Source organism: Canis aureus, chromosome 5, assembly GCF_053574225.1.
Source record: "Canis aureus isolate CA01 chromosome 5, VMU_Caureus_v.1.0, whole genome shotgun sequence".
Taxonomy (NCBI): Eukaryota; Metazoa; Chordata; class Mammalia; order Carnivora; family Canidae; genus Canis; species Canis aureus.
This window is the reverse complement of record NC_135615.1, coordinates 46,440,913-46,468,744: the sequence shown is the minus strand read 5'-3', so window position 1 is coordinate 46,468,744 and position 27,832 is coordinate 46,440,913. Positions and strand designations below refer to the sequence as shown.

The 27,832-nt window shown below is 40.0% G+C and overlaps 1 protein-coding gene across 2 annotated transcripts in view; it reads right to left on the bottom strand.

Annotated features, from left to right (window-relative positions):
- RAB3C (RAB3C, member RAS oncogene family) overlaps positions 1-27,832 on the bottom strand; it is a 265,300-nt gene that overhangs the window by 40,630 nt on the left and 196,838 nt on the right. For both annotated transcript variants that reach the window (XM_077897882.1, XM_077897881.1), the window contains exon 4: positions 5,591-5,715. In XM_077897882.1, the coding sequence (XP_077754008.1) occupies positions 5,591-5,715 (125 nt within the window). The remainder of the gene's footprint in view (positions 1-5,590; positions 5,716-27,832) is intronic.

Here is a 27,832-nt window from a genome sequence, read left to right as displayed (position 1 = left end):
TCAAAGGGTTTGGTTAAGCCAGTCTTTATTGGATCAGTATGCTTCAGAGTATAGACAATTTTGTCAGTCCTCATATTCTTTTTTTTTTTTTAATTTTTTACTTATTTATGATAGTCACAGAGAGAGAGAGAGAGAGAGAGAGAGAGAGAGAGAGGCAGAGACACAGGCAGAGGGAGAAGCAGGCTCCATGCACCGGGAGCCCGATGTGGGACTCGATCCCGGGTCTCCAGGATCGCGCCCTGGGCCAAAGGCAGGCGCCAAACCGCTGCGCCACCCAGGAATCCCCAGTCCTCATATTCTTAAAACAGGAGCAACTATCTACTCATACAACTCCATGCCCCTCCTCCACTCTTCAAATTGCACTTGTTTTGATGATTTGCACTTGTTTTCCAGGTGTTTAATTTATATATTCATGATAGTTCATTATATTTCTGATATACAGACCACATGTTAAGCTTCACAACAGAAAAGATACATATTTTATGACTTCTTGATGTCACTGTGGGTGTTTAATAAATATTTGTCAGATGGACAATCAAAACAAAGTAAGTCATTACATTGGTGAAATCAGAGGCAAATTTTACAGATTGGAAAAGTGGCCAAGTGTTAACATATTTTACAGATGTCACAAGTCCTCATGGGGTCTCTGTGCTGGACCAGGGGGAAAGATGGGTCTGGAATTTAGTAATAATTACATAGAATATCTTGACAGTTGTTTGGCTGCAGAGTACTAGGGACTAAGTATCTATTACTTGATTTAGGAAGAAATATTAATGCAAATAGAAACATTTCAAAAATGGATTCTTACAAATTATTTATAAAAAAATCACTTCTCAATTTTTTTTTATCTGCAGGCTTTGTTTCTCTGACTACATTTTTGGCAAACTTCAGAATTTCTGTATTTTCTGTCCTTTCCAAGCTTATAAAAAAATTCAAATATTCTTTCATCTATAATTTCAAGGGAATACAAATCCCTTCCCTTCCATAAAATTATTTGTTCTTATTTCTACTTGAATGAGCTTCTATTTTAGGAAAACTTTAATGATTTCTATTTTTTCTCATGTAATATTAAACAGCTTTACCTTTAAAGCTTAAGTTTTAATATTGTGCATATATGCACATATATGTGCCATCTTATAAACCTGTTTAGATAAACTAGAAATCTAAGATATTCCTCTATATTGTTACAGGTACATGCATCTGTAGTAAATGTTAAAAACATGCATTGAAAGGATAATATCAACTATAGGATAATGTTCAGCTTCAGGGACAGTTCTCCACCCTGTCCAAATGTTTGCCGCCATCTAAGCTACCATTCTAAAATTAGTATTGTGTAAGAGGGTATTTCTTAAAACTGTAGATTCCTTGGCTTCAACTTCAGAAACTCTAATGCAGCAAGCTTGAGTTGGGTTGATGAATGTGCACTTGAAAAGGAAACTTGGCCGAGTTAGCTGCAGATGATTAAAGAAGCATTTTAAAACAAAGTATAGAATATGTACAGCTATACGGGGTGGGGAGAGGATGCAGCTCCAGGGAGAGGGCAGCAGCGAGAACAAGATTTGGTTTCATTCTTGGTGGGAATGCAAACTGGCACAGCTACTGTGGAAAAAGTGTGGAGGTTCCAAAAAGTTAAATTGGAACTACCCTACCATCCAGTAATTTCACTATCAGGTGTTTATCACCCCCAACCAAAAACAAAAACAAAAACAAAAACTCTAAAGGGATACATGCACCCTTACATTTATAGCAATATTTATAAATGTCCACTGCTAGATGGATAAAGATGTGGTTTATGTACATATATACACTATGTAGTATATATGTATACATGTGCATACCCACAGTGGAATATGATTCAGCCACAAAAAAAGAATGAAATCTTGTCATTTGCAATGACATGGATGGAGCTACACAGTATAAATGCTAAGTGAAATATATCAGAGAACAAAAAATACCATATGACTTCATTCATATGTAGAATTTAAGAAACAAAACAAATGAGTGAAGGAAAAAAGAGAGATAAGCCAAGAAAGAGACCCTTGACTGTAGAGACCAAACTGATGGTTACCAGAGGGGAGGTTGTGGGGGTTGGGGAGAGGATGATATAGGTGATGGGCATTAAGGGATGCGCTTGTCGTGGTGAGCCTAGGTGATGTATGGAAGTGTTGAATTACTACATTGTACACTTAAAACTAATAAAACACTGTATATTAATTATATTGGAATAAAAATAATAAAAAGATTTGGTTGTCATGGTCTGTGCCAACAGTCCTAACCATGGATGTGGATGGGGGATAATGAAGAGTGGTGGGTCCAGGAAAGAAAGCCAAGGTGCAAGAAGCAGAAAGACAAGGGCTCTTCCAAGCAAAGAGAAGGTACGGCTGGAGATAGAGGAGGAGAACAGAGGGCCTCATGGGATGGAAGCCAAGAAGGCCAAGTTTACAAGGAGGGTGTAACCAAAGGGCCAAATAGAACAAACAATGAAGTAAGGGAAGGCCAGAAAAATGCTTGTCTATTTCATCTATCTCAGGTGCTACGTTTGTTCCTGGAAGGTAGGGGATGCTGTTACCAGCAGCTGACACGTTGTGAACACTTAGCAAAGGCTTGGTGAACTACACTGGACTGACAAGGGCGACTGTCATACAGGTATTTCAAAGAGCTCAGCTACAATTCAGTTCCTTCAAGTACCGTACTAGGATAAGCAAATGTTATATGGGTTTAACTACCCACAATGGAGAATTAATTGTAACCAGACTGATAGATAGAACAGTGATTTTCAATCATTTACCGAAATGTGAAAATGACACTTAAAAACAGTGCCTAACCTCTTTATGTAAAGGAATTCTTGGACAATGGAGTTGTAATTTAAAAAAATAAAGCAAAGACCTTTAAAATCAAAATCAAATTTGGGTTGCGAGAATGGGTTATTTCCATGCAGATGATCTCTCATGATCATTTGTAGAAGTGTGTGCAGTCATGAGAAGAACAAACCCCATTAAAGGAGGTAAATGACTCTCCAAGAATGCACAAGTGTTGGTTGCTATGACAACTGCTGGGTTATATTAGAGAGCAAAAAAAAAAAAATCAATTAGAGACCAATGGAAGCACTTGCACAGGCGCATAACACATTTCTACCTCACAATTTCAGGAACTTTCCTACAGTTATGCATTGCGTTAAAAGGGTTCATGTTGATGCCAGTCACAGGCTTAATTCTAAGAAAGGTCACCTTCTACATGCATTCCCATCATTCTAATGTTCCCTTCCATAACCTGCTCTTCTGAACACCCAAATAATTTTTTAAAAGAGTTTATGCAGTTACCTGGCTCTTTTGTACTGGTGACATTAAACAGTACTTGCCTTCAATCCATTTTTATTTGAACCAAACAATTTTCAGGGTTATATGGAGAGAGACAATTTATATCTGTGGAGCAGATCCCCCACCCTCAACGTGGCGTAAGCCTGACTAGTGAAGAAAATACAGGGAAAGAAGAGATGGTTTCAAGAAGCCACTGTGCCAACTGGGTTTCTTTTCTCTCTTGGTGATCTACTCTTCTCCATTCCTAACTTCTTAAGGTGCTCAGAGGATTAAGGGGGATTGCCAAGTTTTTCAGAATTTTAAATAAAAATGTTGTTAAAGTGACAGAATGAGACAGCCCCTGTGAATGAAATGCTAAAGGCTCAAGAGCAACCACAGAGAGACCAGATTTCAGCTATGTGACTTTCTCATGGGCAACTCCACCAACATTCGGTGGAAGCGTTCTTGTGGTCATCGGGTGATAGACAGCCCTTAGTCTAACGAGTGCATTGATCTAGTGAAAAGATGTTCAAGCTCCCAGAATGGACTGTGCATTGTTCTTTTATGAGATTACCACATGATAGAGCGACCCAACTGTGACCCATTGAGAGGGTCTCCGCTTTTCCCATCTGTGCTGCCTAGTACCAGCAGGCAGATCTCACAGCACCCTTTCATAATCATGCTTTCAAATTGTAGGCTGAGGCCCATCACTAGGTCCTGAATCGATAGTGGGTGAGACCACTATTAAAAGATAGAGGGGGAAAGAGAATAGGACAGACAAGTATCAAAGCGAATTGCATCTAGGAAGGATAAATACCCTTGGTGAAACTTCTGTTTCATTTTCTCTCTGTGCATATGCATGCACTGGGTTGCTAGCTTGAACATACTTCTTACTGTAGGTACTGGCCAAAAAGGCTGGTGAGCCAGAGTCTGCCCTGCTAAGAATACCTCAACGTTTTCTCTTGCGTAAGGAGGAAGGAGAGGGAGAGGGGGAAGGGAGGAAGAGGATCGGGAATAAGAATTCCAGTGCTTTTGCTCTACACATTAAATTGTTCTCCAAATCCCCTCTCTGCTTTCATAAAACTACACTAGGTTCCAATGTTTCTACTCTCCTCTCAATATCCTTGCTCCATAGTGCCCTTTATTCATAAAGCTTCCTCTTCTCTCTGTGGTTTTTCAAAAAACCTTTAGGGTTTTCCTTTAGAGTCCATTCTGGTCTAATCTTGGCATTTAACCCACATGAACTCTGTCCTTTCATCACTCACCACTTTCTAGCTGTTGTGCTCAATTCCACCCATTTTCTCTCCAGATGTCCCATCTGCTTCGAGCTTTGCCTACCTCCTGTCCCACTCTGCTCCCACACCTCCTGGCACCTCTCTCTCAGTCTGCCTCCTCCGCCCCCCCCCCCATTGCTTTCCTCTTGGCATCCACTTCCTAGCTAATTATCTTGTTTGTGTTGTCTTGTTGTTTCTGCCTTTTTTTTTTTTTAATGTCTATCTCTAGATTTCTCACTTGACTGAAAGCAATTTGAGCCCAGGAACTGTAAATCATACATTTATGTATGCCCCATGATATCTGGCACAGCACAGGGCATATCACAGGTGCTCAGTATAAATACCTTAAACTAATAAATCAATCATGATTCCCTCCTGTGCACCAAAACTCTACCCTGCTCACTCCAGCATTTTTCTCTCAAGATACAATGTTTTGTGTTTTAAGAGGGTATTGCGACTTCTAAAGCTCTCTAATATCTGTTTTTTAATCTCAGTTGGTTTTATCAACAAAAACTTGGTAAAGTAGGCATGGGTCATGATACTTATTCTTGAGAGATGAGGACATTGAGTCCAAAGACATTAACAGCAACAACAAGGCTTGTAAGTGATGTCCCCAGAACCAGGATCTATAATGTGACCCATTCTGTGCCATTAAACTCCTCTAGTAGAAACCTGACAACAATCACACATGATAATCAGAAGCTCACTCAATGCACAATGTTGTGTATATATATATACAACTAAGAGATAGCAGGCGAGGCTCAGCCTTTGTTTCTTATAGAAATAAGAATTTCAACACCTGGTACTAGATCAACATTCTGGTTCTTTTGCTTTTGTAATTATGCTTGGATCCTGAGAGTGCCACATAAAGTGGGAGGAAATCTACTTATTACTTACCAAGGATATACTGGCTTCCAATAAAGCGTTGAAAATCTTTTCATTAAGCCCATCCTAGCAATTAGCTGTGACTGTGAGTGTTACAAATAATGACCAAGCTCTGTTTTTTTGTTTATTGCTTACCAAGCTGTTCTCCTAAATGTTGGCCTCTCTCTGTTGAGATCACCCGCTCATCTTCCATGTCACATTTGTTCCCAACCAGGATAACCTGGGCATTATCCCAAGAGTACGTTTTGATCTGAGTTGACCTAAAAGAGAAACAATAGGCAAAAACTGATCAGAGGAGAGCACGACATAAAATGGAGGAGTATGTCCCAGTCATGATGATAATAGCAAAAAAAATGAAGCCCAAATGCCTGACATTTAGAATTAATTAGTTCAGTGCAATTTCTCCTCTCAGATACTCAGAAATTGCATGAGTCAAAAATCCAGGGGATAGTAGCATTGTATTAAGAATTCTTTTTTATTTGGGATATTAATATTACTACTGTTTTTTCCTTTGTCTCTTTTACCTACACCTTATGTAGTACCTCTATCGCTGGAGTGGGCAGCCATCCTGGTTTGCTCACAACATTCCTAGTTTTTGCAGTAAAACCCCCATGTTCCTAGAAATTCCTCAGTTTTAAGAAACTGAAGATGGTTGCTCACTTTACAGCCCACCACAAAAAAGCATCGTTTTCTTTTCTTACAATAACAACTTAAAGAGCCAGGACAATTAGGGCTTAGGAGATACACGGATGATGTTAATTTTTAAAAATTGATCATAAGAACTAATATACTCACATGCTCTGTATTAAGAGAAAAATTCCAGGTTCATATCAAAATTACAATAAAACGGGCTGGTGGTTTAAGTTACTATCAGCAGGATATATAGAATTCTAAATAAGTTTCTAGTACAGATCCTGATGCACACAGCCAGCTTCTCATTTTGAAATTGAGATGGCATTTTAATAGTTCATATTTGCAGGTATAGTCCTGAATACTTCATATAGGTTACATTAATTTAATGCTGAGGATCAGAGAAATATTGATCATCCCTATTTTATCATTGAGAAAACTGAAGCATAGAGTGGTTAAATAATCATCCCAAGAACAGTTAGCTATAGAATGCCAGATTAGAAAATGAAACCCAGGTAGTATAGTTCTCAAGCTCATGCTCTTACATGTGTATCCATCCTACTTACTATAAGTTTGAGAAGTGAAATTCTTGTGCATTTGTTGTTATTTAAGGAAAGAAAAAAGTTGAAAGGAGGCCACATTCTTTAAACCTCCCTCTATATTGGTCATTTTAAAATTTGAGAACAATCTAAGATAGGTGGGAAAGACATATCACTCAGTGGGTGGTCAAGAGTGGGATATTAAAATGTTAAAAAACCAGGATGAAAGTTTAAATAAAGGGATTTGTAAAATGAGAAAAAGAGAAGCTTAGAAATGTTCCTACTAGCAATTGTCAAGTCTTTCAAGATTATTAAATAGAAAATAGTGAGTCTGTTCTCAGCTTCAAGAGAGAATAAAAGAAAACAACTTTAAACTGTAGCAGGAGATCTTTCAGTGAAATGTGATCACAGTCCCTTCCTTCTGAGAAGAAAGGGCAGAGCTGTGAGGCAGATAGTGTTTTATTTCAGAGCTTTCCCCTGAACCAAGTACTAGTTTTCAAATGAGATTAAAATAGCTGGAGAAATATGCTCTATGTCCCATGTGAACTGTCCAAAGCACGGTATATTTTATCAGAAAAATCTGGAGCCACGACCTCTCTGATACTTAAGTTAATAATATATCCCTCTAGCAACGAGAGTCAGCATGTATCCATAAATTGGGAAAACAAAAGCAAACATTCAAAACTCTAATTTTTCTCACCTCATTTTATGTGTGATCTATGAAAAATAATACATTCTAGTGAATTACGGTGTAAAATGCATGCTACACATGAAGACACCTTAAATCTCAACTGCTAACATGGTTTTATAAAGAAATTCCAAAGGTTCTTTCAAAGGAACTCAAATCTAATTGGATTTCCTCAGGTTATTTTTCAATTATCCCCCACTCCTATAGGCCTTATTAAGCCCAGCCTTCCATGCCTGGAAAGGCTCTAGGAAGAGAGTCCATATGTTAACAGACAAAGCTATCCTGGTGCACAGCTAGAAATCAAATCATCAGAAAGAGGTGAGAGGGGAGTCACAGAAGAGTGTTGTTGTGTAAGGAAGAGGTTGAGGCTAGCATATAAAGTGTATTGCTTTCTGAGTTTACAAGGGACAAATGCTTGAAGAAATTTAGCATTCCGTGGACCTAGGCAAACTCATCCTCTGCAATCCTGTTTGTATAAACTTCACTAGGTATACCTTTGTGAAGGGTAAGGAGAAACAACTTGGCCAGTTTATTTGTGCTCTTAAGCCAAGTTGATGGAAAGCTTACTTCTATTCAACATGTATGAGCATCTCATTTCTGATTTATTTTTTTAAGATTTATTTATTTTAGGGGGGAGGAGGAGAGGGAGAGGGAGGCACAATTTCAAGCAGACTCCCGCTGAGCATGGAGCCTGATGTAGGACTCACTCTAACGACCCCAGACCATGACCAGAGCCAAATCCAAGAATCAGATGCTCAATTGACTGAGCCATCCAGGTGTCCTCCATTTCTGATTTAATAGCCCATGAGGTCTTAGGCTACTGTGACAAGTTACACATTTTTGCAAACACAATATTCCCCATTCCTTTGCAATCTGTAAAAAAATATATATATATAGTCATGTTTGTATCAAAACCATTCCTCTTCCATTGTTCTTAAGAATTAGTTTCATGTGACCTCCTCAATGTCCTAAATTGCCAAGATATGTTATTTTTTTAATAATTACTAGGGAATTATTAAAAACCTTTACTTTGAAAGCTTAAATAGGTAATGGAGACCATTTTCTTTTAATTGATTAAAATTACAGTCTGGGGCATTTCTGCTGAGATGTACAGAAGATTAATTTGCCATCAAAGTTGGTTAATCTCATTTTTTGAATCACAGGTGTAAATGCCCCAATGTTTGGCTTTGGTTTGACTACTGTGGACTTGTCAATGATGTCCACCATCCATAGAGTAGCTTTAGGCAAAGTGCAATCACCAGCTAGAGGGGATCAGAATCATGCTGGTTGATTTATGAATTACTACATGTCAAAGAATCTAAGATACTATGAATTATGAGATGCAAATTATTTTACAAATGACCAAGGACAAAAATAAGCAGCTATGAAACTATGACACAATGCTTTTACCATAGTCCTATTAGCCACACTTATCCATCATGTCAGCTTCTTATTGCTTCAAAATTTCTTTCATGTATTCTGAGGGACTTAGCAATTTTTCCTATATGAAAATAGTATATGATCATCATTCTATGACTCTCTCAGTAATAAAAGTCAACATACCCAGCTGCTTGTGGGTATCTTTCCTTCCTAAATCCTGAAGATTGTTGCTTTGCAAGAAAATATGAAATAATGGTTATTATTCCAACCCAAGCATTCACGTTACATTTATAACCCTTTCTGCTACTCAAATGGCCCAGAGTTGTGCTTATTTCATCTAGACATAATATGAATTAAGGTCAGAAGACACTGGTGTTGGTAATCTTCTTCTCTTGTCTTCCAACTCAGAATCCTAGCAGTTTATTCAACCAGTTGAAAAGGTAGCTCTAATACTAAGTAGGTTTGGGGAAGTCATTCTGCATTCTTTAGGCTCCATTATCTTCATCTGTAAAATAAGGCTACCACATTTTGTACAGACTCTCTAGGGCTGTTGTAGGACAAAGGCAGCTTTAGGTGGGAGGGTCATTCTCTATGTTCAACGTTGTAAACAACTCCTTACAGATGTAATACATTATTAGTCCCAGCTTAGGCAACCACCTGTTCCTCTTCCCAAAGCCAGCTCCACTCATCCTTTCAAATTCTTATATTTTAAATAATAATTGTAAGGTTTTTCATTAAAAGGTATCAAATTTTGTCTCCAGTTCATATCTTGAGGTTGAGGTCCTACATAGGCAAATTTCTAACTGGAATAAAATGGCCTTCCTCTGGTATACGAGAATAGAACATGTATTGGTTAAATAAATCCTCCTTAATGGGGCATTTCTACATATGTACCTTTTTTGGTCATTTGCTGTATTTTGTAATTTATTTTTTATTTGGGTGATGGGTTTTTAATCACCTCATTAAGGGCTGTATTATTTCTTTGTTGGTTAGAGACACATTTAAAGAAAGCGGCTGTCACCAAATAATATACATGTGAAAAGATTATTCCTGAATCACTGCAAAAGATCCTTTGGGATTTACGGTTAATCTCAACAAAATTAATGGAATCAGAAGCAGTATGTTGGTCACCATGGTTACTCTACAAACGGCAATTAACTCAGAGCTTACCAGTATCAGATCATAGTTATTAAAAAATCTGTTATTAGCTAAAACCAAACCATTAGCTAAAACCAAAAAGCACAACCGGCATATATTTATATTTTATGTTTTTATATTTTTATTTATCTTCTCCATAAATATATAGAGAGAAGGTTTTTGTTTTATATTCTGAGGCAGAAGAAGATGAAGAGTTCTTCATGTTTTATGTGTATATGACAACTCTTCACAGAACCATTTGATCGGAGAGCTATAAACAGACTAATCAAATTCCTACATCATTACTTCTTCCCTATTTTGGGCATATAAGTAATTTCCTAGGCATTCAACCTGCTTTCGTAGAGATTGGACTTAGCTAATCACAATGTTTGGGAAAACAGTCTATAAAATATGTATCAGTGACCCCCAAAAAGCAGTTGTCTCCTAGGGTCTGATTTGGGCTATCTGTGCTCTTCCTCACCTAGTGAAGCTTGAATCTAGCTTAACAGCAGTCCCATTCTTAATTCTTGAAGCTCATACATCTCCATAGGTACCCATCCATTCCCCTTACTCTCTTCGAAGTTCAGGAGTCACATAGCTCTAGAGCTTCTCAGCCAACTTCCAACTTGTAAGGAAATTTCCCAGCCTGCTACTGTTCATCACATAGGGATGCCTTTCTGTTACTTTCTCATTAATTTAATCATTTATTTATTCAATTTTTCTCAACCCTTGGAGAGTTTTTAAAATTACTCCAATGCAGAACAATTAAATCATAACCTCTAGGGACTTCATCACAGTAATAAAAAAAAATCTCTCCAGGTGATTTGTATATGGAACTGGGGCTGAACATTACTGGGATAACTGTCTCCCCAGACCTTTCCTTTTTTAGGTTTTAAAAAATCTGTTTCAAACAAACAAACAAACAAACAAACAAACAACAAACAAGCAAACAATTTCCTTCTATTCTTTCTAACACCCAAAGTATTTGTAAGGGATTTACAAAGATACATATGAAATAAATTTCAAAACGAGAGAGTAAGGAAAGAGAAATAGGAACATAATACAATGTAATGATTTAAATATGCTATAAAGCTAATAAGCAGTTTTAAGAAGTTGAAGGACTAGGCTTTTTATATGTACATAACTCATTTAATAAAGGAATTTAAAAAGGAGACTTTTAAAAAAAAGTATCCTCAAATAAATTCCCCCCACTATGTGATCTATTTTGTTAGAGACAGAGGTTTACCCTTTTTGCTAAGACTATTACCTTCCGATGAAATATTCTAATTATACAAAAAAAGCTGTAAGAATAAAAATTACCAGAAAAATCACTTTCTCCAGATAATCACTACAAACATTTTGGTGAAAATCCCATAGTCGGTTGTAGTTTTACCTAAATGATCACCCTTTCCCCCTATAGATGGATTGTATTTTCCCACCTTACTTGCTTTGGACTGGACCAAGTGAGTTGCCTTAGCCAATGGAATATGAAGCGATGGGACGTGAGCCACTCGTGAGCTATAGCCACCAGAGGCATTGCGTAGGTCTGTCAATCGGCTTGCATTCTTGCTCTTCATCATGGAAAGAGCCATCCCAGAATGGGGCTGCTCCATCAGCCTGTCTCAGAAATGACAAGCCAGGAGCCTGGCTGAGTTCTGCAGAGATCAGCAAATCCCAGCCAAACCTAGCTGAACTATGTTTAACATAACACCCTCACCATGGCATGGCTTACCATTTTAATTTGGTTCCTTACTAACTTCCTTTCTCCCAGTTCTTGCATAGCCTTAATTCATTTCTTTGAATTTCTCATATATACTGCCTTTTTTTCAACAAACAGGAGCTATTACTATGTGGTTCCAGGTTTTTTTAAGGCTTAAAACTAATAAAATTTGAAGGCCCAACTTAAGCAAAATACAAATATCAAATTAAGTATAAGGCCATATGTAGCAGATGATGCTGGTGCTCTGCCCATGTTGCGCTACTTCTGCTCTTGCTAGCTGACTTCCCACTGCCAAAATCTACAGCTCCTTGCTTTAAAGTCTTCTCTAAAGCAAGGCAAGGACACTCTGCCCGCCCATCAAGGAAGATCAAATGTAACAGGGCAAGCACATCCCAGGAGCAGACCTGTGCCAGGAATTGACAGGAGATGGTGTACTGACACCCCAGGCTCCCTTCCTCCCCAAGTTGTGACAGTGATCCCCAGAACTCTCAGGCAGGATTAAGCTCTACTTATCAATTGTGGTTAGGAACACACATTTTATTGGCTTCCTTCCCTCTCCCAGCTGGCTTCTCTGCTCCCCATGGCTGTTTCTTGCATTTCTGGAATAAACTACTTGTATATAAATTCTTATCTCAGAGCCTACTACCAGAAGAACCCCTACTAAGATACTTTGAAGGGGCTTGCCCAAATAAAAGGCACCAACATTGTTTGGAGCTGGCACTATTGGCTCAAAAGCACTGTTGTTAAATATTAACGGCTCTTGTGGGTTGGTGGTTAAACCGTACCCTGCCATTGACCACGGTGATATATTTATATCATGGAAATTAGCAGATGCTTTAACTAATTTTTTTTCCTCCCTCTCTTTTTTTAAGATCTCATTTACTAGTATCCCACTAAACTTAAGTGTCATTGATTTTGTGAGAAACCCACCTGTAGCCATCACATGTGCCACTGGTCTAAATCACGTTTACTGCCTCTGTGTCAAGCTGTCTCATTTTCTTTCATCCAGTCTCAGGATACACACTCCTCTGGATTAGGGGCCCCTTACACCCTGTACTTCACTCACTAGGATCTTTATACTTGTCTATATCCTGCCCCCAGACTATAGGTTCTAGGAGGGCAGGGACCTCAAACGTTTTGTTCATCTTTAGGTCTCCTGCATTCAAGATAATGTCTGGTACCTAGGAGATTCTCAAACAATTCTCAATTAGTGACCAAATAAATGAATAAATGATAGGTTGAACGTGGCAAAAATGCCTAAGAAGTTAATTAAGAATATGAGCCAATATATGTTAAAAAGCACAGTAAGAGAATCATTATTGTATGTGATGCCTATGCCCTGCTGCATCCCTTTCAAGACGTGTTGCCAGCAGAGTTTAACACAGTCTTTTATGTCGTGACAGCATTCATGGTAGGGAAAGGCAAGTGTTGGGCCCTCCACAGTCTGCAAAGGCCATCTGTGTGACCAGCTATTCATTCCAGCCTGGAGGGCTCCCATTTTCCTTCTAGCTCAACCTCAAGGAGTAACTTAGCTCCTCAACATGGTGGAAGAGTTGCTTTAGAGGGTCAGACTCCAACTCCTTCATTTTCGTAGGTGACAAAGTAGAGACTCCTGATGTAGGCTGACTTGATGGAAATAGCCCAACCACCTAGGGGCCAACGTGGATCTACGTTCCATGGCTCCCCATGCCTCCTTTTTGACAACACACTGACTGCTTCCACAGGGAAGATAAGTAACTACTTTTTATTTAACACAAGACTTGGTAAGAGATTCATATGGTAAATATTTGATCATCTTTTAAAAACAAAAAATAAACACATCTCCTGGGGAAACCATCTCCCAAATCTTCATATACACAGTGTCATTAGGCTGCATGTGGGAATGAGCAGAACTGGATGTTCTGAAGGATCTGTTTCATTTGCCTCTCCCCAGTAAGTCTGTTGCAGAGAGCCAATATAAAGCATTTATTTGAAGAGCTCAAGAAGCAGTTGTCTTTGTCAGTGGGGTCCTGGAACTACGTTGGAGCACATCAGATTCTGTGTCATTAGTCTAAATCCAATCTTGGGCCCGTTCTCGTCATTCCTCTCTTAAAACCTATCATCACATTTTTTCAAAATCTCAAATTCTGTATTTATAAACTTTATGTGAGGTAGTAACCCCTGGACAGCCCTCCTCTTCTTTGCAAGAAAGAAAAACAACTAAGTGGAGCAAGCCTCTCCCTCTGGACAACAAACAGGCAGTCCTCTTCGCTGGGTCCTCTGCTCAAGAATGCCTGGGTTATTCTTCCCCAACAGGCAAGGCCAAGTCTTGCTAACAGAAATATCCTTTTCTCAAATTAAACAAGACTGTGTTCTCCCTGGGGTAGTTCGTGATCTTTTACATGATGGCTTGCTTCTCACTGTAAAGCAATCAGGCTTGCTGAAGGAGAAGCTGAACTAATAATCTAGCATCTGCTCTGCCCTCACTCAGATGCCAGAACCTTCTACCTCTCCTTTGAAGACAATCTCCATACATATTCAGCCAAAGCATGAGCACAGAGGTTTCCAAGACATTGAGGTAGGAGCAGGGGTGGGGGTGAAAGTAGGGGCGGGGGACTCCCTCTTCCTGTGGGAAAAGTGGAGTTTGTAAATGAGACTTTTGAAATCAGAGCAGCAGGAAAAGGGTAAGTGGGTATTAAGAGGTTAGAGATAGGAAAAGGGGAAATGTCCGTGTGGACCCTTTGAAGACTAACACTGTGAAGTTTCCTTTTCAGGCAGGGCAAGGAGACAACTGGATATAGTTACATCCTCTCTTGATTCCTCTATCACTAGCCTACTCTTTTGAGAACCCAGTCAGAGAAAAACTGAAAGACTTTGAAGGAGGCAGAAAAGGTTACTGGGGGTCCTGTCTAGTACATCTTTCTGGGTCATCTCTGCTTTTATGGTCTTTGGGCTACTTTCCAGGTCTGTAGATGGTAGAAAACAGGTAGTAATACAAATGATTTCTTGCTGATAGGAAACAGAAATGCAGATAAACCATGTCTGGGTTATAACTGATTATTGTTTCATGGATATTAACCTATTTGGCAACTCTTGGTGCATTTGCTCCCACATTCTTTTTTTTTCAAATATTTTATTTATTTACTTTATTTATTTATTCATGAGAGACACACAGAAAGAAAGACACAGGCAGAGGCAGAAGCAGGCTCCACACAAGGAGCCCGACGTGGGACTCGATCCCAGGACTCCAGGATCACGTCCTAGGGTGAAGGTGGCACTAAACCACTGAGCCACCCGGGCTGCCCTGCTCCCACATTCTTGACTACCTCGATGTATGTCATCCACTGAATACCCTCTTAAATTCGTGCCAACATCTTACCAGTTCCCACCATTAATTGCGGAGTCAAATAAAATTTTTGACATGTTTATTTTATATTTGGATAACAGGTGTGATTTTTTTTAAACCTTATTTGTAAAAGAGTTTAACCATAACAACTTAACAACTGATGAAGGTAGGCACCTGCTTGGAATGAGTAGGCAGCCTGTAATTGAGAAAAAGAAATGACCACTGTGACCATAGGAGATGCCCCAACTTCCTGATGGGTTATTAGGTTTAATGACCACAAGAATTAGCCTAAATAGAGACCCAGGGAAGAGCAAGACCCAGAAATACTCCCAGGCATGAGGATCGGAGTGAATGCTGTAAATGTCCCCTAGAGTTAGCAAGGAACACCCTCTGAGAGAGAGACGACTCCGGCCTTTGCTGACCTACATATGGAGCACTGGTCAACCCAGTAGGCAGAGTGTAGTGTTGAAACAAATATGAAAATGTAATGTGTAAACAAAACTGTAATAATCCATGATAATATAGCAGTGGCTTCATTTTTTAAACCCTTATTTTGTGTAAGGCAATATGTACTAAGGGCTTTACATTTATTATTATCTCATTAGATAAAATAATTTCTAGGAGCTAAAATAGATAATAATGATATCCTAATTAATGAGATAATAATTTCTCATTTCTATGACACTATCATATAGATATAATATAGATATTATCATTTCCTCTATGTTACAGATGAAGAAATGACAATGGAGACTCACTGAGGGAAGTTACCAGAAATACTCACTGCATAATGCAAATAGAATACAAACCATTCCATAAGAGTAGGAACTCAAAGTCCTGGGTTCTCTTTTTTTTTTTTTTTTTTACTGACTTCAGAGAACCAGAGCTATCCTCTCAGCTTCCTTGAATCTCTGCTTCTTCTTCAGAGAGGTAAACAAACGCTACCAGATTTTTATAAAGATCAATGAGAATAATGTTCATCACAGAGTTTTGAAAATCAGAGTGCTATATAAGAATAGAAGGGATTATTACTGGCAGACTGAGGTCTTTAATTATCCATATGGCACTAATGTTTTTTAAACATTTTATTTTAATTATGATAGGTGTACTCTTCAGTCCCCATCCTCTATTTCCCCCATCTTCCCCCCGCCATGACATGGTATTCGTATATCTCAAAATTATCTCAAAATTTTGAGATAATAATTCTCTAAACCAACCTCACTGTGATTTTCTTTGCTTCATTCATTCATTCATTCATTCATTCATTCATTCATGCAAGACACAGAGAGAGGCAGAGACACAAGCAAAGGGAGAAGCAGGCTCCATGCAGGGAGCCCGATGTGGGACTAGATCCCAGGACTCCAGGATCACGCCCTGGGCCAAAGGCAGGCGCCAAACCGCTGAGCCACTCAGGGATCCCTCCTTTGCTGTTTTGTAACCTCTATTAGAAAGGTTAAAGTGGGAGAGAAACCAAAACCCAAACAAGATACTATCCAATTCTATTTTGTATTATCAGGCATCATGTGAGGAGCTGGGGACATAGTAGTAGATAGAAGATTCAAATCAAGGGATGTTTATTCAACAACTGCTGTGCAGAAGACACTGGTGTCTACACCACAGAGTGATGCTTTTCAGACTTTGGTGGGCACTAGAACCACCTGGAAGGTTTGCTATAACAGACTCTTACACTCTACCCCCAGATATTCTGATTTCAGAGGTCTGCAATAGGGGCCAAGATTCTATATTTCTAACAATCACCCCCCACATGATGCCGATGCTGGGTTTTAGGCCACACATTGAATAGCACCATATTAGCGGACAGAAACAAATGAGAATGAGACCTTGTTCTCAGCTACACTCATTAGAGAGAGTGGCTTGAAAAGAACGTTAAAATTGCAGGGTAAGTGAGGGACATCACTTTGGAAGCTACTGACTGTTCCAGCAGCACAGGGGATGAAATGGAGGGGAAAGGGGAGCAGATACTAGACCTCTGAGAAGTACAGGAGTTGGGGTATGTGCTGGACACAGATTGGTGCATTGTATCCTCATAAGGCTGATATACTGGGGTGAGGGTTCAGTTTGTACAACTCTTTCCACTTTATTTTATAACCCCCGGCTGTGTCCTTGGTCATCTCCCTAACCTCCTTCCCTCTCCCTTTTTCCTGAACAGTCCTATCCAGGTTTTCCAATCTATTTTTCTTTGTCAGAAAGAAAAAATGGAAAGAACCTTTACTAAAAGCTTTTTCTCAATAATCCTTCTCACTACTTCTTATGTTTGGATGCAGGCAGTAACTTGAAAAATAATGGTGGATCTTTAAAGTAAGGCTTAATTTCCAAGTCAGAAAAATGCATAGACTGAAGCAGAGGATCATCAGTGGTAGAATGGGGTTGGGGTTTCCAGGCTGAAGAGCTGGTGGTGACCAGCAGAAGGGGCCAAGGAACTATATGGGGGCACCATGCTCAGATACAGTGGTGGTGATGCACTGGGGCAGTGGAGGGGGGTGGTCTGAGGATCTGCTCCTGAGGCGGCCATCAGTGGCTCACATTTGTGGGGTTAGGTCAGACTGCCTTCCTATGTGATGAGAGAAGAGTTGGGGCTGTAGGAAAGTGTTTTGTAGCCTGGTGGGCAGGGGAGTGAAAAGCAAAGATAATGATAAGCAGAGAGGAAAAGAAAAATTATACTCAGGGCCAACTAATGGACTTAATTGGGGGCTGCTGTCTCTTCCCTAGACCGTGGGTTCTACACAACAGATTTGTAGAAACCAGGAACCGTCTGCTCTCTATCAACACCACATTTCCCTTTCAATATCTCTGAAGCATTGTACTCTTGATTGCCGTAAGACTCATCCAGCTTGACTGCATGCACATACATACGCACATACCCCACACCCCTTTAAAACAACAGTTTTTCCGAATGAACCATAGCAAAGAGGTTGTGATGACAAAAAAAAAAAAAAAAAAAGAAAGAACTCTGGCCTTAGGAAACCAAAAAACATGTAAAGGCCAAGCTCCACAGCTGCTGTTCACCCCTGGTCACACAGAGGAATTGCTATTCAGTCTTTCAGAACCCATATCAGACTCATGGTCTGAGGGGGTGCAGCAGCCCGCTGTGCACATGAACCAGAGCACTTGTGCAGACACACACTGTCATGCCGTGGGGAAGTGGCTCATTGAACCCGCATCCGCTCTGCTATTTAGATTAAGTCCTGGTCTCCTCATGCCTGTGATCAGAACAAACCATTTTCACTCTCTATCTCTTATAGGCAGACAAGGCCACGGCTCCATCATTTTGGTGGAAGCAAATTCTGGAAGTCCACCATTCATACAAGTGAGAACAAGCTACAGCTGAATTGTAAGAGCAACCCATCATTTAAAAGAGGGTCGAGGGCAGCCAGGGTGGCTCAGTGGTTTAGTGCTGCCTGCAGCCCAGGATGTGATTCTGGAGACCTGAGATTGAGTCCCACGTTGGGCTCCACGTTGAGCCTGCTTCTCCCCCTGCCTGTGTCTCTGCCTCTCTCTCTCTCTCTCTCTCTCTCTGTCTGTCTGTCTGTCTCTCATGAATAAATAAAAATTTTTTTAAAAATAAAAAGGGTCCATCTCCTGTGCATATTAACACCCTTTTTTGAAGTATACATCTGCCCTTCTGTTTCCTGCCTCAGAACATGGCGCCAGAGAAGATCCTATTAACCAGCAATCATCACATCTTAGGTTGAAACAGAACAAAACAGCACATTACTTCTAAGGAAATACACACACGCAAAACACTCAGAGGATTACTGTACCAATAGAAGCACTTCTGTTTCTTGACTAGTACTTTCTAGATGGGTCAGTCATTTGCCCATTTGTTACCCTCTATTTTTCTGTGCTCTGTATGGCAGGAGGCTGACCCTCCCACCGCTTGTTTCCCAGGTTTCCTTGCCAGCTGGTTTCCACTGGGGGATGCCATCAGGACACTGGAGAGGGAAGAGGGGGAAGAAGCTCAGTGTTTCTCCTTCTCCTCTGCTTTTGGTGGCCTAAGAACGGCAGCAGTTATGTTGTTCCAGCTGTTGGCAGGTGGCTGCCCCAGCTCATGGCCCTATAGGAACATCACTGAAACCCGAGTGGATCATCTCTGGTTGCTCACTGCCTCTAGTTATATGGGATTAGATGGTCTGTATGGAATGCCTTATCCAAGGTCTATTTTTTGGACTGGATCCTCACTGACACACTATGTGAATGTTTATTTTTTTATTTTTATTTTTATATATATTTTTTTATTGGAGTTTGGTTTGCCAACATATAGTATAACATCCAGTGCTCATCCCATCCAGTGCCCCCCTCAGTGCCCGTCATCCAGTCACCCCGTCTCCCTCACCCCCACTGCCCCTTCTACTACCCTTTGTTTGTTTCCCAGAGTTAGGAGTCTCTCATGGTTTGTCTCTCTCTGTTTTTCCCCACTCATTTTCTCTCCTTTCCCCTCTATTCAATCTCACTATTTTTTATATTCCCCATATGAGTGAAACCATATGATGATTGTCCTTCTCCGATTGTATGTCAATGTGTAAATATTAATTCCTTCTGGAAAGAAAGCCAGGTACTGTTCTATGGCTCAAAAGTCTAGGCTGTTTTAGTCATTCAGCTACTGTGGAGGCTTCAACAGCCACATACAGCTGGAACAGATAAACAGTAAATAATAAACTTCATGTACCTAGAGATTCTCTCATCCTAATTTGTCAACTCTATAAAGATAAAATTTGGTTAATGGATGTATTTTGTCAGCTGTGCAACCACTGAAGCCTATCTAGTAGGTTTCATTACAATGCAGTGGGCACCACCTCATATATGAAATAGAAGAGGAAAAATACTATTATCTTTGAGGAGAAATAAACAGTAACTGTAGAAAAATACAGGCTATGTCACGCAAAAGCAATTTAGTCAAAATTCCAAAACCCTAGTTTTCACTGAGCTATTTGAAATAACTTTAGGTAGCTAGGGGCAAAACAAATGAATTACAAAATGACAAAACACGATACAACATTTCTTGAGAATTTTACATCTTGCTTCGGAGAGGGAAGCTGAAGAATATTCTTGCCTGACTCCAAAAGAGAGGACCAAAAGCCCAGAGATGAAATTAAAGACAGGGAAATTGGATCTTTGTCTTAGGAAATTAAGTAACACTTTCAATCAGATTGTTGAAGCATTCTTCCCCCCCTCCTCATCATTTTAGGTTGATCTGGTAAGTAAATCCCTAAGGCAAATCTTATGCTCATAGGCAGCTAGATTAGGTGGTCTGAACTTCTTTTAAAATTTTAATTTCTTTGACTTGTAACAATTAATTTATAATGAGATGAATGATGGAATTACTTTGAATTACTCACATTTAATTTGTATTTGATTCAGACTTAAACTTAGGTATTACTAAAAGCTTGCTCAAGGATTTGTTTTCTTATACATGGTGGATACTCTATTTGTCCACTGAGATATATTTTTATTCTATTAGATTTAAAAAACAAAACAACAAAAAACCCCAAAACCTATCTAGCCTTAACCACAAAGGGGGCTATTGTTTTTGTTAGTATTAGAAACATAATTAACTCTCCTGCTTTCTGGACTAAGCATGTCAGCACTCTGGTTCATAAACATTTTATTTGTAGAGCAAACATCTGTAATTCCAAGCATCTTTATGTGGTGGTCATGGGTTTCCTCTACCCACTATGCACTCACTTTACTATGACAAGATAATATCACTCATTTCTTCAGCTAAAGGCATTCTGGAGTCAAGAATGAGGGCAAAAGCCCAGTCAAATTCAAGTATGTGATATGCCCGGGGGATGCTAATACTCAGTGTATCTGGAACACTGTGTACGGATGGAAGAGAATATTAAATTCTATGGAGTCAAAGGAGTTCCTCTGAGTTTGAAATATTTAATTTTAACCAAAAACTGTTTCTTCTCAGATAAGATTAAAACGACATTCCTTGAGAACTATGGCTCCCCCTGGAAAAAGTAGTTTTGACTTCAAAATATCACTGCTAGATTTCTTCCTGAAGCCTCGTTGGAGGCAAATGTTGGAGAAGAAAAAGCAGTTCCTAGTTGTGAAAGCTGTTTTTCTTAGAGGTGAAAAAATACAAAGATAAATAGAAACACAAATTTTAAAATGATAGGTTCTGGTCTAAGATGGAAGAGACACAGGAGGACCCTGAACTCACCTCCTCTTTGGACACACCAAATCTATACGTCTTTTTATGAAGCAAATCTTCCTGGAGAAGAGCTAAGTGCTGACTGGACAGCTTCTGAAGAACAGAAGATAGAGAGTCCATGGCGAGAACACCATGAGAGACAGAGGCACTGAGGGCAAGGGAGTCCTCACTCCCAAAGCCACACACTGCAGCGGGAAGGGACAGTACTGAGAGACCCGGTGGTGATTTGTCTGCCCTGGGCCACAGAAAGAAAGTCATTCTTTCCAAGAGGAACTAGAACATAAAGAAGCCAACCAAATGGCTCAGGAGCTGCTCATACACTGGGTTGGAAGAGCTGGTCAAATACCATGGTTTGTGCTTCTCCTTCACCTCAATAATGTAGATGAAAATGGAGTCCAGATGCTATGGTGGGCCTGTCTCGTCAGCAACCAAGTGGGTTGCTAGCCCACACTAGTCCCGGATGCCCTGGACCACAAAATAAGCTGCAGTTTAAAAGAGCAATTAGACCATAAAAAGAACCTTCCCTAGACGCACCCCCCCACCCTCCCCGCCAAGTGAGGGAGCTGCTGGGACTCTCTGTATCAGAGGGCCTGGTGAAGGCTAGGGTTTACATTGCCCCTCCACCTTGACAGCATGGGTGGGAGCATGGGTCTGCGTGTTGTAGCCCGCCTGCCACCTCAGCAAGCCCTGGGCCCTGGCCCACACCAATCCCAGCCACCCCACAAGGTGGCCAAGGTGCTGCACACATAGCGACACGCCAGGTCAGTGTTCACTGACAGAGCTCCAACCATCCTGCCAAAGTGCCACAGGTGCAAAGCACCCTTGAACGCTGCAGGGACACCACTTTAGTTCTAGATGGCTTTGTTAATATACTCCTAGGACAGAGTGCTCCAGGACCTTCTGGTTCATGCTTGCTTTGGAACCAGGAACACTGTCAAGGTTGTCCACCCAACCCTCTTGTGTGGAGGGCCCCAGAACACTTGGCCTGTGCCTCAGTTCTAGCCAGTCCACCAGGGCACTGCTTCTGTGGCAAGGACATCCTGGCTTACACTGGCTTGCACCAGTCTTATCGCCCTGCCAGAAGACCCCCTGTGCTAAGGGCCCCACAGCATGCCAGCTTGCACTTATTTCAGCTTCAGCTGTCCTTCCAGGGTACCCTCTGCACAGAGAACCCAGAGACCACCCAAGCCTGTATCCACTTTAGCTACAGGTGTCTTGCCAGAGCACTCCATTTGTGGAGCACCCTGGAAAACGCCCTTCCCCCCAAAATACATCCCACTCCAGATCCAGGAGCCCTGCTAGAGTGCCCCCTGTGTGAAACACCCTAGTGTACCCCAGGCCCAAGCCCCAACTTGGCTCTGGCCACTCTGCCAGGGCAAGCTCTGGATGGAGAGCTCCTTGACATCTCAGCTTACACCTTCTTAAGCTTCAGCTACCCTGCAAGGCACCTTCTACGCCAAGATCCCAGGGACTGCCCTGGCCCATACACACTTCAGCTGTAGTTATCCAACCAGGGTACCTCTGAGAGCCCCAGAGCCCTCTGGCTTGCACCTGCTTTAATTTCAGCCATCCTGCCAGCTCTCCATGTGGAAAGTCCCAGGACCACCCTGCCCAGCTCATGCCAACTTCAACTCTAGCCATCCAATCATGGCACCCCCAGCATGGAGTGCTCCAGGACCCCTAGCCCACCCCAGATACAGCTCCAGCCAGCTAGCCAATGTTACCCACAGTCTACACAGGGCACAACCATACACAAAACCAGGCCTTCAAATTTAGGACAAGTTCCACCTTTCCACCTAATTCATAAAAACAAACAAAGACCATCAAGCAAAATGAGGAGACAAGAATATGCTCCAAATAAAAAAGATAAAAACTCAGAAAGAGGACTAAGTGAAACAGACCTAAGCAATATACCTACCAGACTTTTAACTAATGATAATAAAGATTCTCATTAGACTGTTCTTTCAGAACTCAAAACTTCACCAAAGAGATATAAAATTAAAAAACAAACATGTGTGGGAAATATCAGAAAGGGAGACAGAACGTAAAGACTGCTAACTCTGGGAAACGAACTAGGGGTGGTGGAAGGGGAGGAGGGCAGGGGGTGGGAGTGAATGGGTGACGGGCACTGGGGGTTATTCTGTATGTTAGTAAATTGAACACCAATAAAAAATAAATTAAAAAAAAACAAACATCAGAGTTGAAGAATACAATAACTGAATGAAAATGCACTAGAGGGAATAGATAATAGATTAGTGGATGTAGAGGAAAGGATCAGTGATCTGGAAGACAGGGTAATGAAAAGCACCCAAGCTGAACAGTGAAAAGAAAGTTTTAAAAATGAGGATAGGTGAAGGGGTCTCTTGGAAGCATCAAGCAAACACACTCATTATAGGAGTTCCAGAAGACAAAGATAGAGGAAGAGAGCTTATTTGGACAAATAACAACTCACAACTTCCCTAACTTGGGGAAGCAAATACATATCCAAGTTCAGGAAGCAAGGAAAGTTCTGAATAAGATGAACCCAAGAGGGTCCAAACCATGACACATAATAAAATGTAAAAGATTAAAGGGATGCCTGGCTGGCTGAGTCAGGAGAGCATCTGATTCTTGATCTTGGAGTTATGAGTTTGACCCCCATGTTGGGTGTAGGGATTACTTAAAATTTTTTTAAAGTAAAAGATTAAAGACAAGGAAAAAAACTTTAAAAGTGGCAAAAGGGAAACAACTAATAACATAAAAAGAAAAACCCTGTATGCTATCAGCTGATTTTTCAGCAGAAACTCCACAGGCCAGAAAGAAGAGATATGATCTATACAAAGTGCTGAGAGGAAAAAAAAAAAAGTAGAACCAAGAACACTCTATCCTGGATCAATGGATGTGCAGGCAAATCCTACCAACGATTTAAAGAAGAGTTAATACCTATTGTTTTCTAACTATTCCAAAAAGCAGAAGAGGAAAGAGAGCTTCCTAGCACATTCCACGAGGCCAGCATTACTCTGATACCAAAACCCGGTAGGAAAACTATGAAAAAAGAAAACTACATACTAATATCCATGATGAAATAGATGTAAAAATTCTCAAGAAACATTAGCAAGCCATATTCAATGATACATTAAAAGAAATACTCATCATTAAGTAGAATATATTCTGCAAGCACAGTTGAATATTTGCAAGCCAATCCACATAATATACCACAGCAACAAAACAATAAAAATTCAATGACCATCCCAATAAATGCATAAAGCAACTGCCAAATGCAATCTCTATTCATGATAAAAACTTACAACAAAGTGGACTTGGAACAGAGTTCAAAATAATAAAGGCCATATATGAAAAACTCACAGCTGACATTATACTCAATGGGGAAAAACTGAGAGCTTTTCTTCTAAGATCAAGAAGAAGGCAATAATGTCCAGTCTCACCACTTCTATTCAACATTGTACTGGAAATTGTATCTACAATAATTATATAGAGGGAAGAGGCATCCAATTTGGTAAGGAAGAAATTAAACTATCATTATTTGAAGATGACATGATACTATGCATAGAAAACGCTAAAAACTTCAACAAAAAACTCTCAGAATAAATGAAGTCAGTAAATTGCAGGATAGAAAATTAATATGCAGACACCAACCATGTTTCTATACACTAATAACAAAGTAGTAGAAAGAGAAATGAAGGAAATAATTCCATTTACAGTTGCATTAAAAATAAAATACTGAGGAATAAATTTAACTAAAGAGGTCAAAGTTCTGTATTTTAAAAAGCATAGCATTGATAAAAGAAGTTGAAGATGACACAAATGCAAATCTATTCCATGCTCATGGATTTAAAGAACTTTTTTAGTATGTCCACTTTACCCAAAGCAATCTACAAATTCAAGGCAATCCCAATCAAAATGCCAATAATGTTCTTCACAGAACCAGAACAAACCATCTTAAAAATTGTACAGAATCACAAAGATCACAAATTGAAAAGCAATATTGAGAAGGACATACCACAATCCCAGATTTCAGATTATACTACAAAACTGTAGTTAATCAAAACAGTATGGTACTGGCAGAAAAAGACACAAAGATCAACAGAACAGAATAGAGAGCTCGGAAGTAAAGCCATGCTTATATGGTCAGTTAACCTAGGATGAAGGAGGAAATAATATACAATGAGGAAAAGACAGTGTCTTCAACAAATGATGCTGAGAAAACTGGACAGCTACACACAAAAGAATGAAACTGGTCCACTTTCTTATGCTATACACAAAAAGAAACTTAAAATGGACTAACCAAGTAAATGTGAGACATGAAATCATAAAAGTCCTAGAAGCAAACCTAGGCAGCAATTTCTTTAACATTGGACTAAGCAACATTTTTTTTCCACTATCTCCTCAGGCAAGTGAAACAAAAGCAAAAATAAACTACAGGCACCAAAATAATAAAAGCTTGCACAGTGAAGGAAATCATCAAAAAGAAATAAAAACAACAACGACAAAGTAATTTACTGAATGGGAGAAGATATCCACAAATGCTATAAAAGTGTAATATCTAAAACATGAGGGACACCTGGGTGGCTCAGCGGTTGAGTGTCTGCCTTTGGCTCAGGTTGTGATCCCAGGGTCCTGGGGTTGAGTCCCGCATCGGGCTCCCCGCAGGGAGCCTCCTTCTCCCTCTGCCTGTGTCTCTGCCTCTCTCTGTGTGTCTCTCATGAATAAATAAGATCTTTTAAAAAAGTCCAAAACATGTAGCGAACTTTTGCAACTCAACACCAGAAAATTTTTTTTTATTTAAAAATGGGCAGAAAAAACAATGGGCAGAAGATCTGAAAAGACATTTATTTTCCCCAAGACATAGAGATGGCCAACAGATATATTAAAAGATGCTCAATATCCTTCATTATCAGGGAAATACAAATCAAAACCACAATGGATTATCACTTCACACTTGTCAGAATAACTAGACTCGAAAAGACAAGAAATTAAGAGTGTTGGCAAGGGTGTGGAAAGAATTCTTGTGAACTGTTGGTGGGAATGTAAGTTGGTACAGTCACTGTAGGAAATAGCATATGGGTTAAAAATAGAAATATCATATGGTCCAATAATTCTACTACCAGGTAACTACCTGGAGAAAACAAAACTACTAATTCAAAAAGATGTATGCACCCCCATGTTTATTACAACACTATTTACACTATTTACAATAGCCAAGATGTGAAGCAACCCAAGTGGCCTTCTGTAGATGACTGAACAAGGAAGATATGGTGTGTGTGTGTATACACACACACACACACACACACACACACACACACACATTCAGCTATACATGCACACACAATGAAGTATTTCTCAGCCATATAAGAAGATGGGAAAAAAAAAAAAAGAAAAAAAAAAAAAAAAAAGAAGATGGGATCTTCCCATTTGCAAGAACATGGGCAGACCTAGAAGTTGTTACAAATGAAATAAGTCAAGCAGAGAAAGACAAGTATAGGATTTCACTTCTACATGGGATCTAAAAACACAACAATGAATAAACAAATGAGCAAAAAGCAAAAACAAACCCATAAACACAAAGAACAAACTGATAGTTTCCAGAGAGGAAAGAGCTGGGGGAATGAGCAAACTGGGTGAAGGGGAATGGGAAACACAGTTCTCTAGTCAAGAAATGAGTAAGTCACGGGGATAAAAGCTACAGCGTAGGGAAGATGGTCAACGGTATTGTAATAGCATTGTATGGCGACACATGGTAGCTACAGTTGGGGTGAGCATAGCCTACCAGGGAGATCTTGGTTCTACGTTGTATACCCAAAACTAACGTACCATTATATATCAACTATACGTCAATATCAAAGATATCTATGATCCTTGAATCTTATCATTTTCCAAGGTGGGTGATGGCTACAAATAAGCAACATAACAATTTCAGACACTATAGGAAACTCCCAAAATTCTCATCTCCCTCAAACTAAATTTGAAACTTGAAAATGACGGTTAGTTTGTAGCTGTGAGCTCTCTAGCAGGAGAGACACCACCAGTACTTAGAAAAGCCCTGCTTCCCACCTGGAGTGACCATCCAAATGACATCATTTTGGCCTGACATGCTGCTTTAAAAAGCATGACCTATCAGAGAAAGCCAAAAGCCGAAATTATCTAATGGATTCATGTTCCTCTTACCCAGAAATATTTGAGATGCAAATCCAAACAATAATCTTCAAAAAGCAAAAGAACAAAAACCAAACTGGCTACTCTGACCATCAGGTACTTATTCCGTTTTCTCACCCTGAAGAGGAAGAGAGATGACATCACTACTAGGCTGTTCTGGTTAGATGGAAGATGCTACTATTCAAATCTTGCAAAGTCATCAATGCATCTCCCATTCCTCCTCTCTTCATTCCTTCATGACTCTTCACATCCCCCCCTTACCTGCCATGGATACTGGCATGGGATGGGGTAGTTGATTTCTACCCCTGAGTCCATTGAGATGAAAGCCTTGGTTTATTTGAGTGGTGAAGGGCCCAAGGTACCAGTATCCATTGTGGCCATACTCTTCTGTTTGAAGAACAAAAGCAATGAGTTTCTTCCAATGATTCTAATAGTGGTTGTTGACTAGAGGGGACTTAATCCACTAAGTGATAGGTGGCATTGTCTGGAGGCATTTTCGATTGTCATGGCCTCGGGAAGGAGGTGCCACCAGCATCTAGTGCACAGGGACCGGAGATGCTACTAAATAATCTTCGATGTATATACCATCAGCCCTCCTTCCCCAACAAAGAATTACCTCGCTCAAAC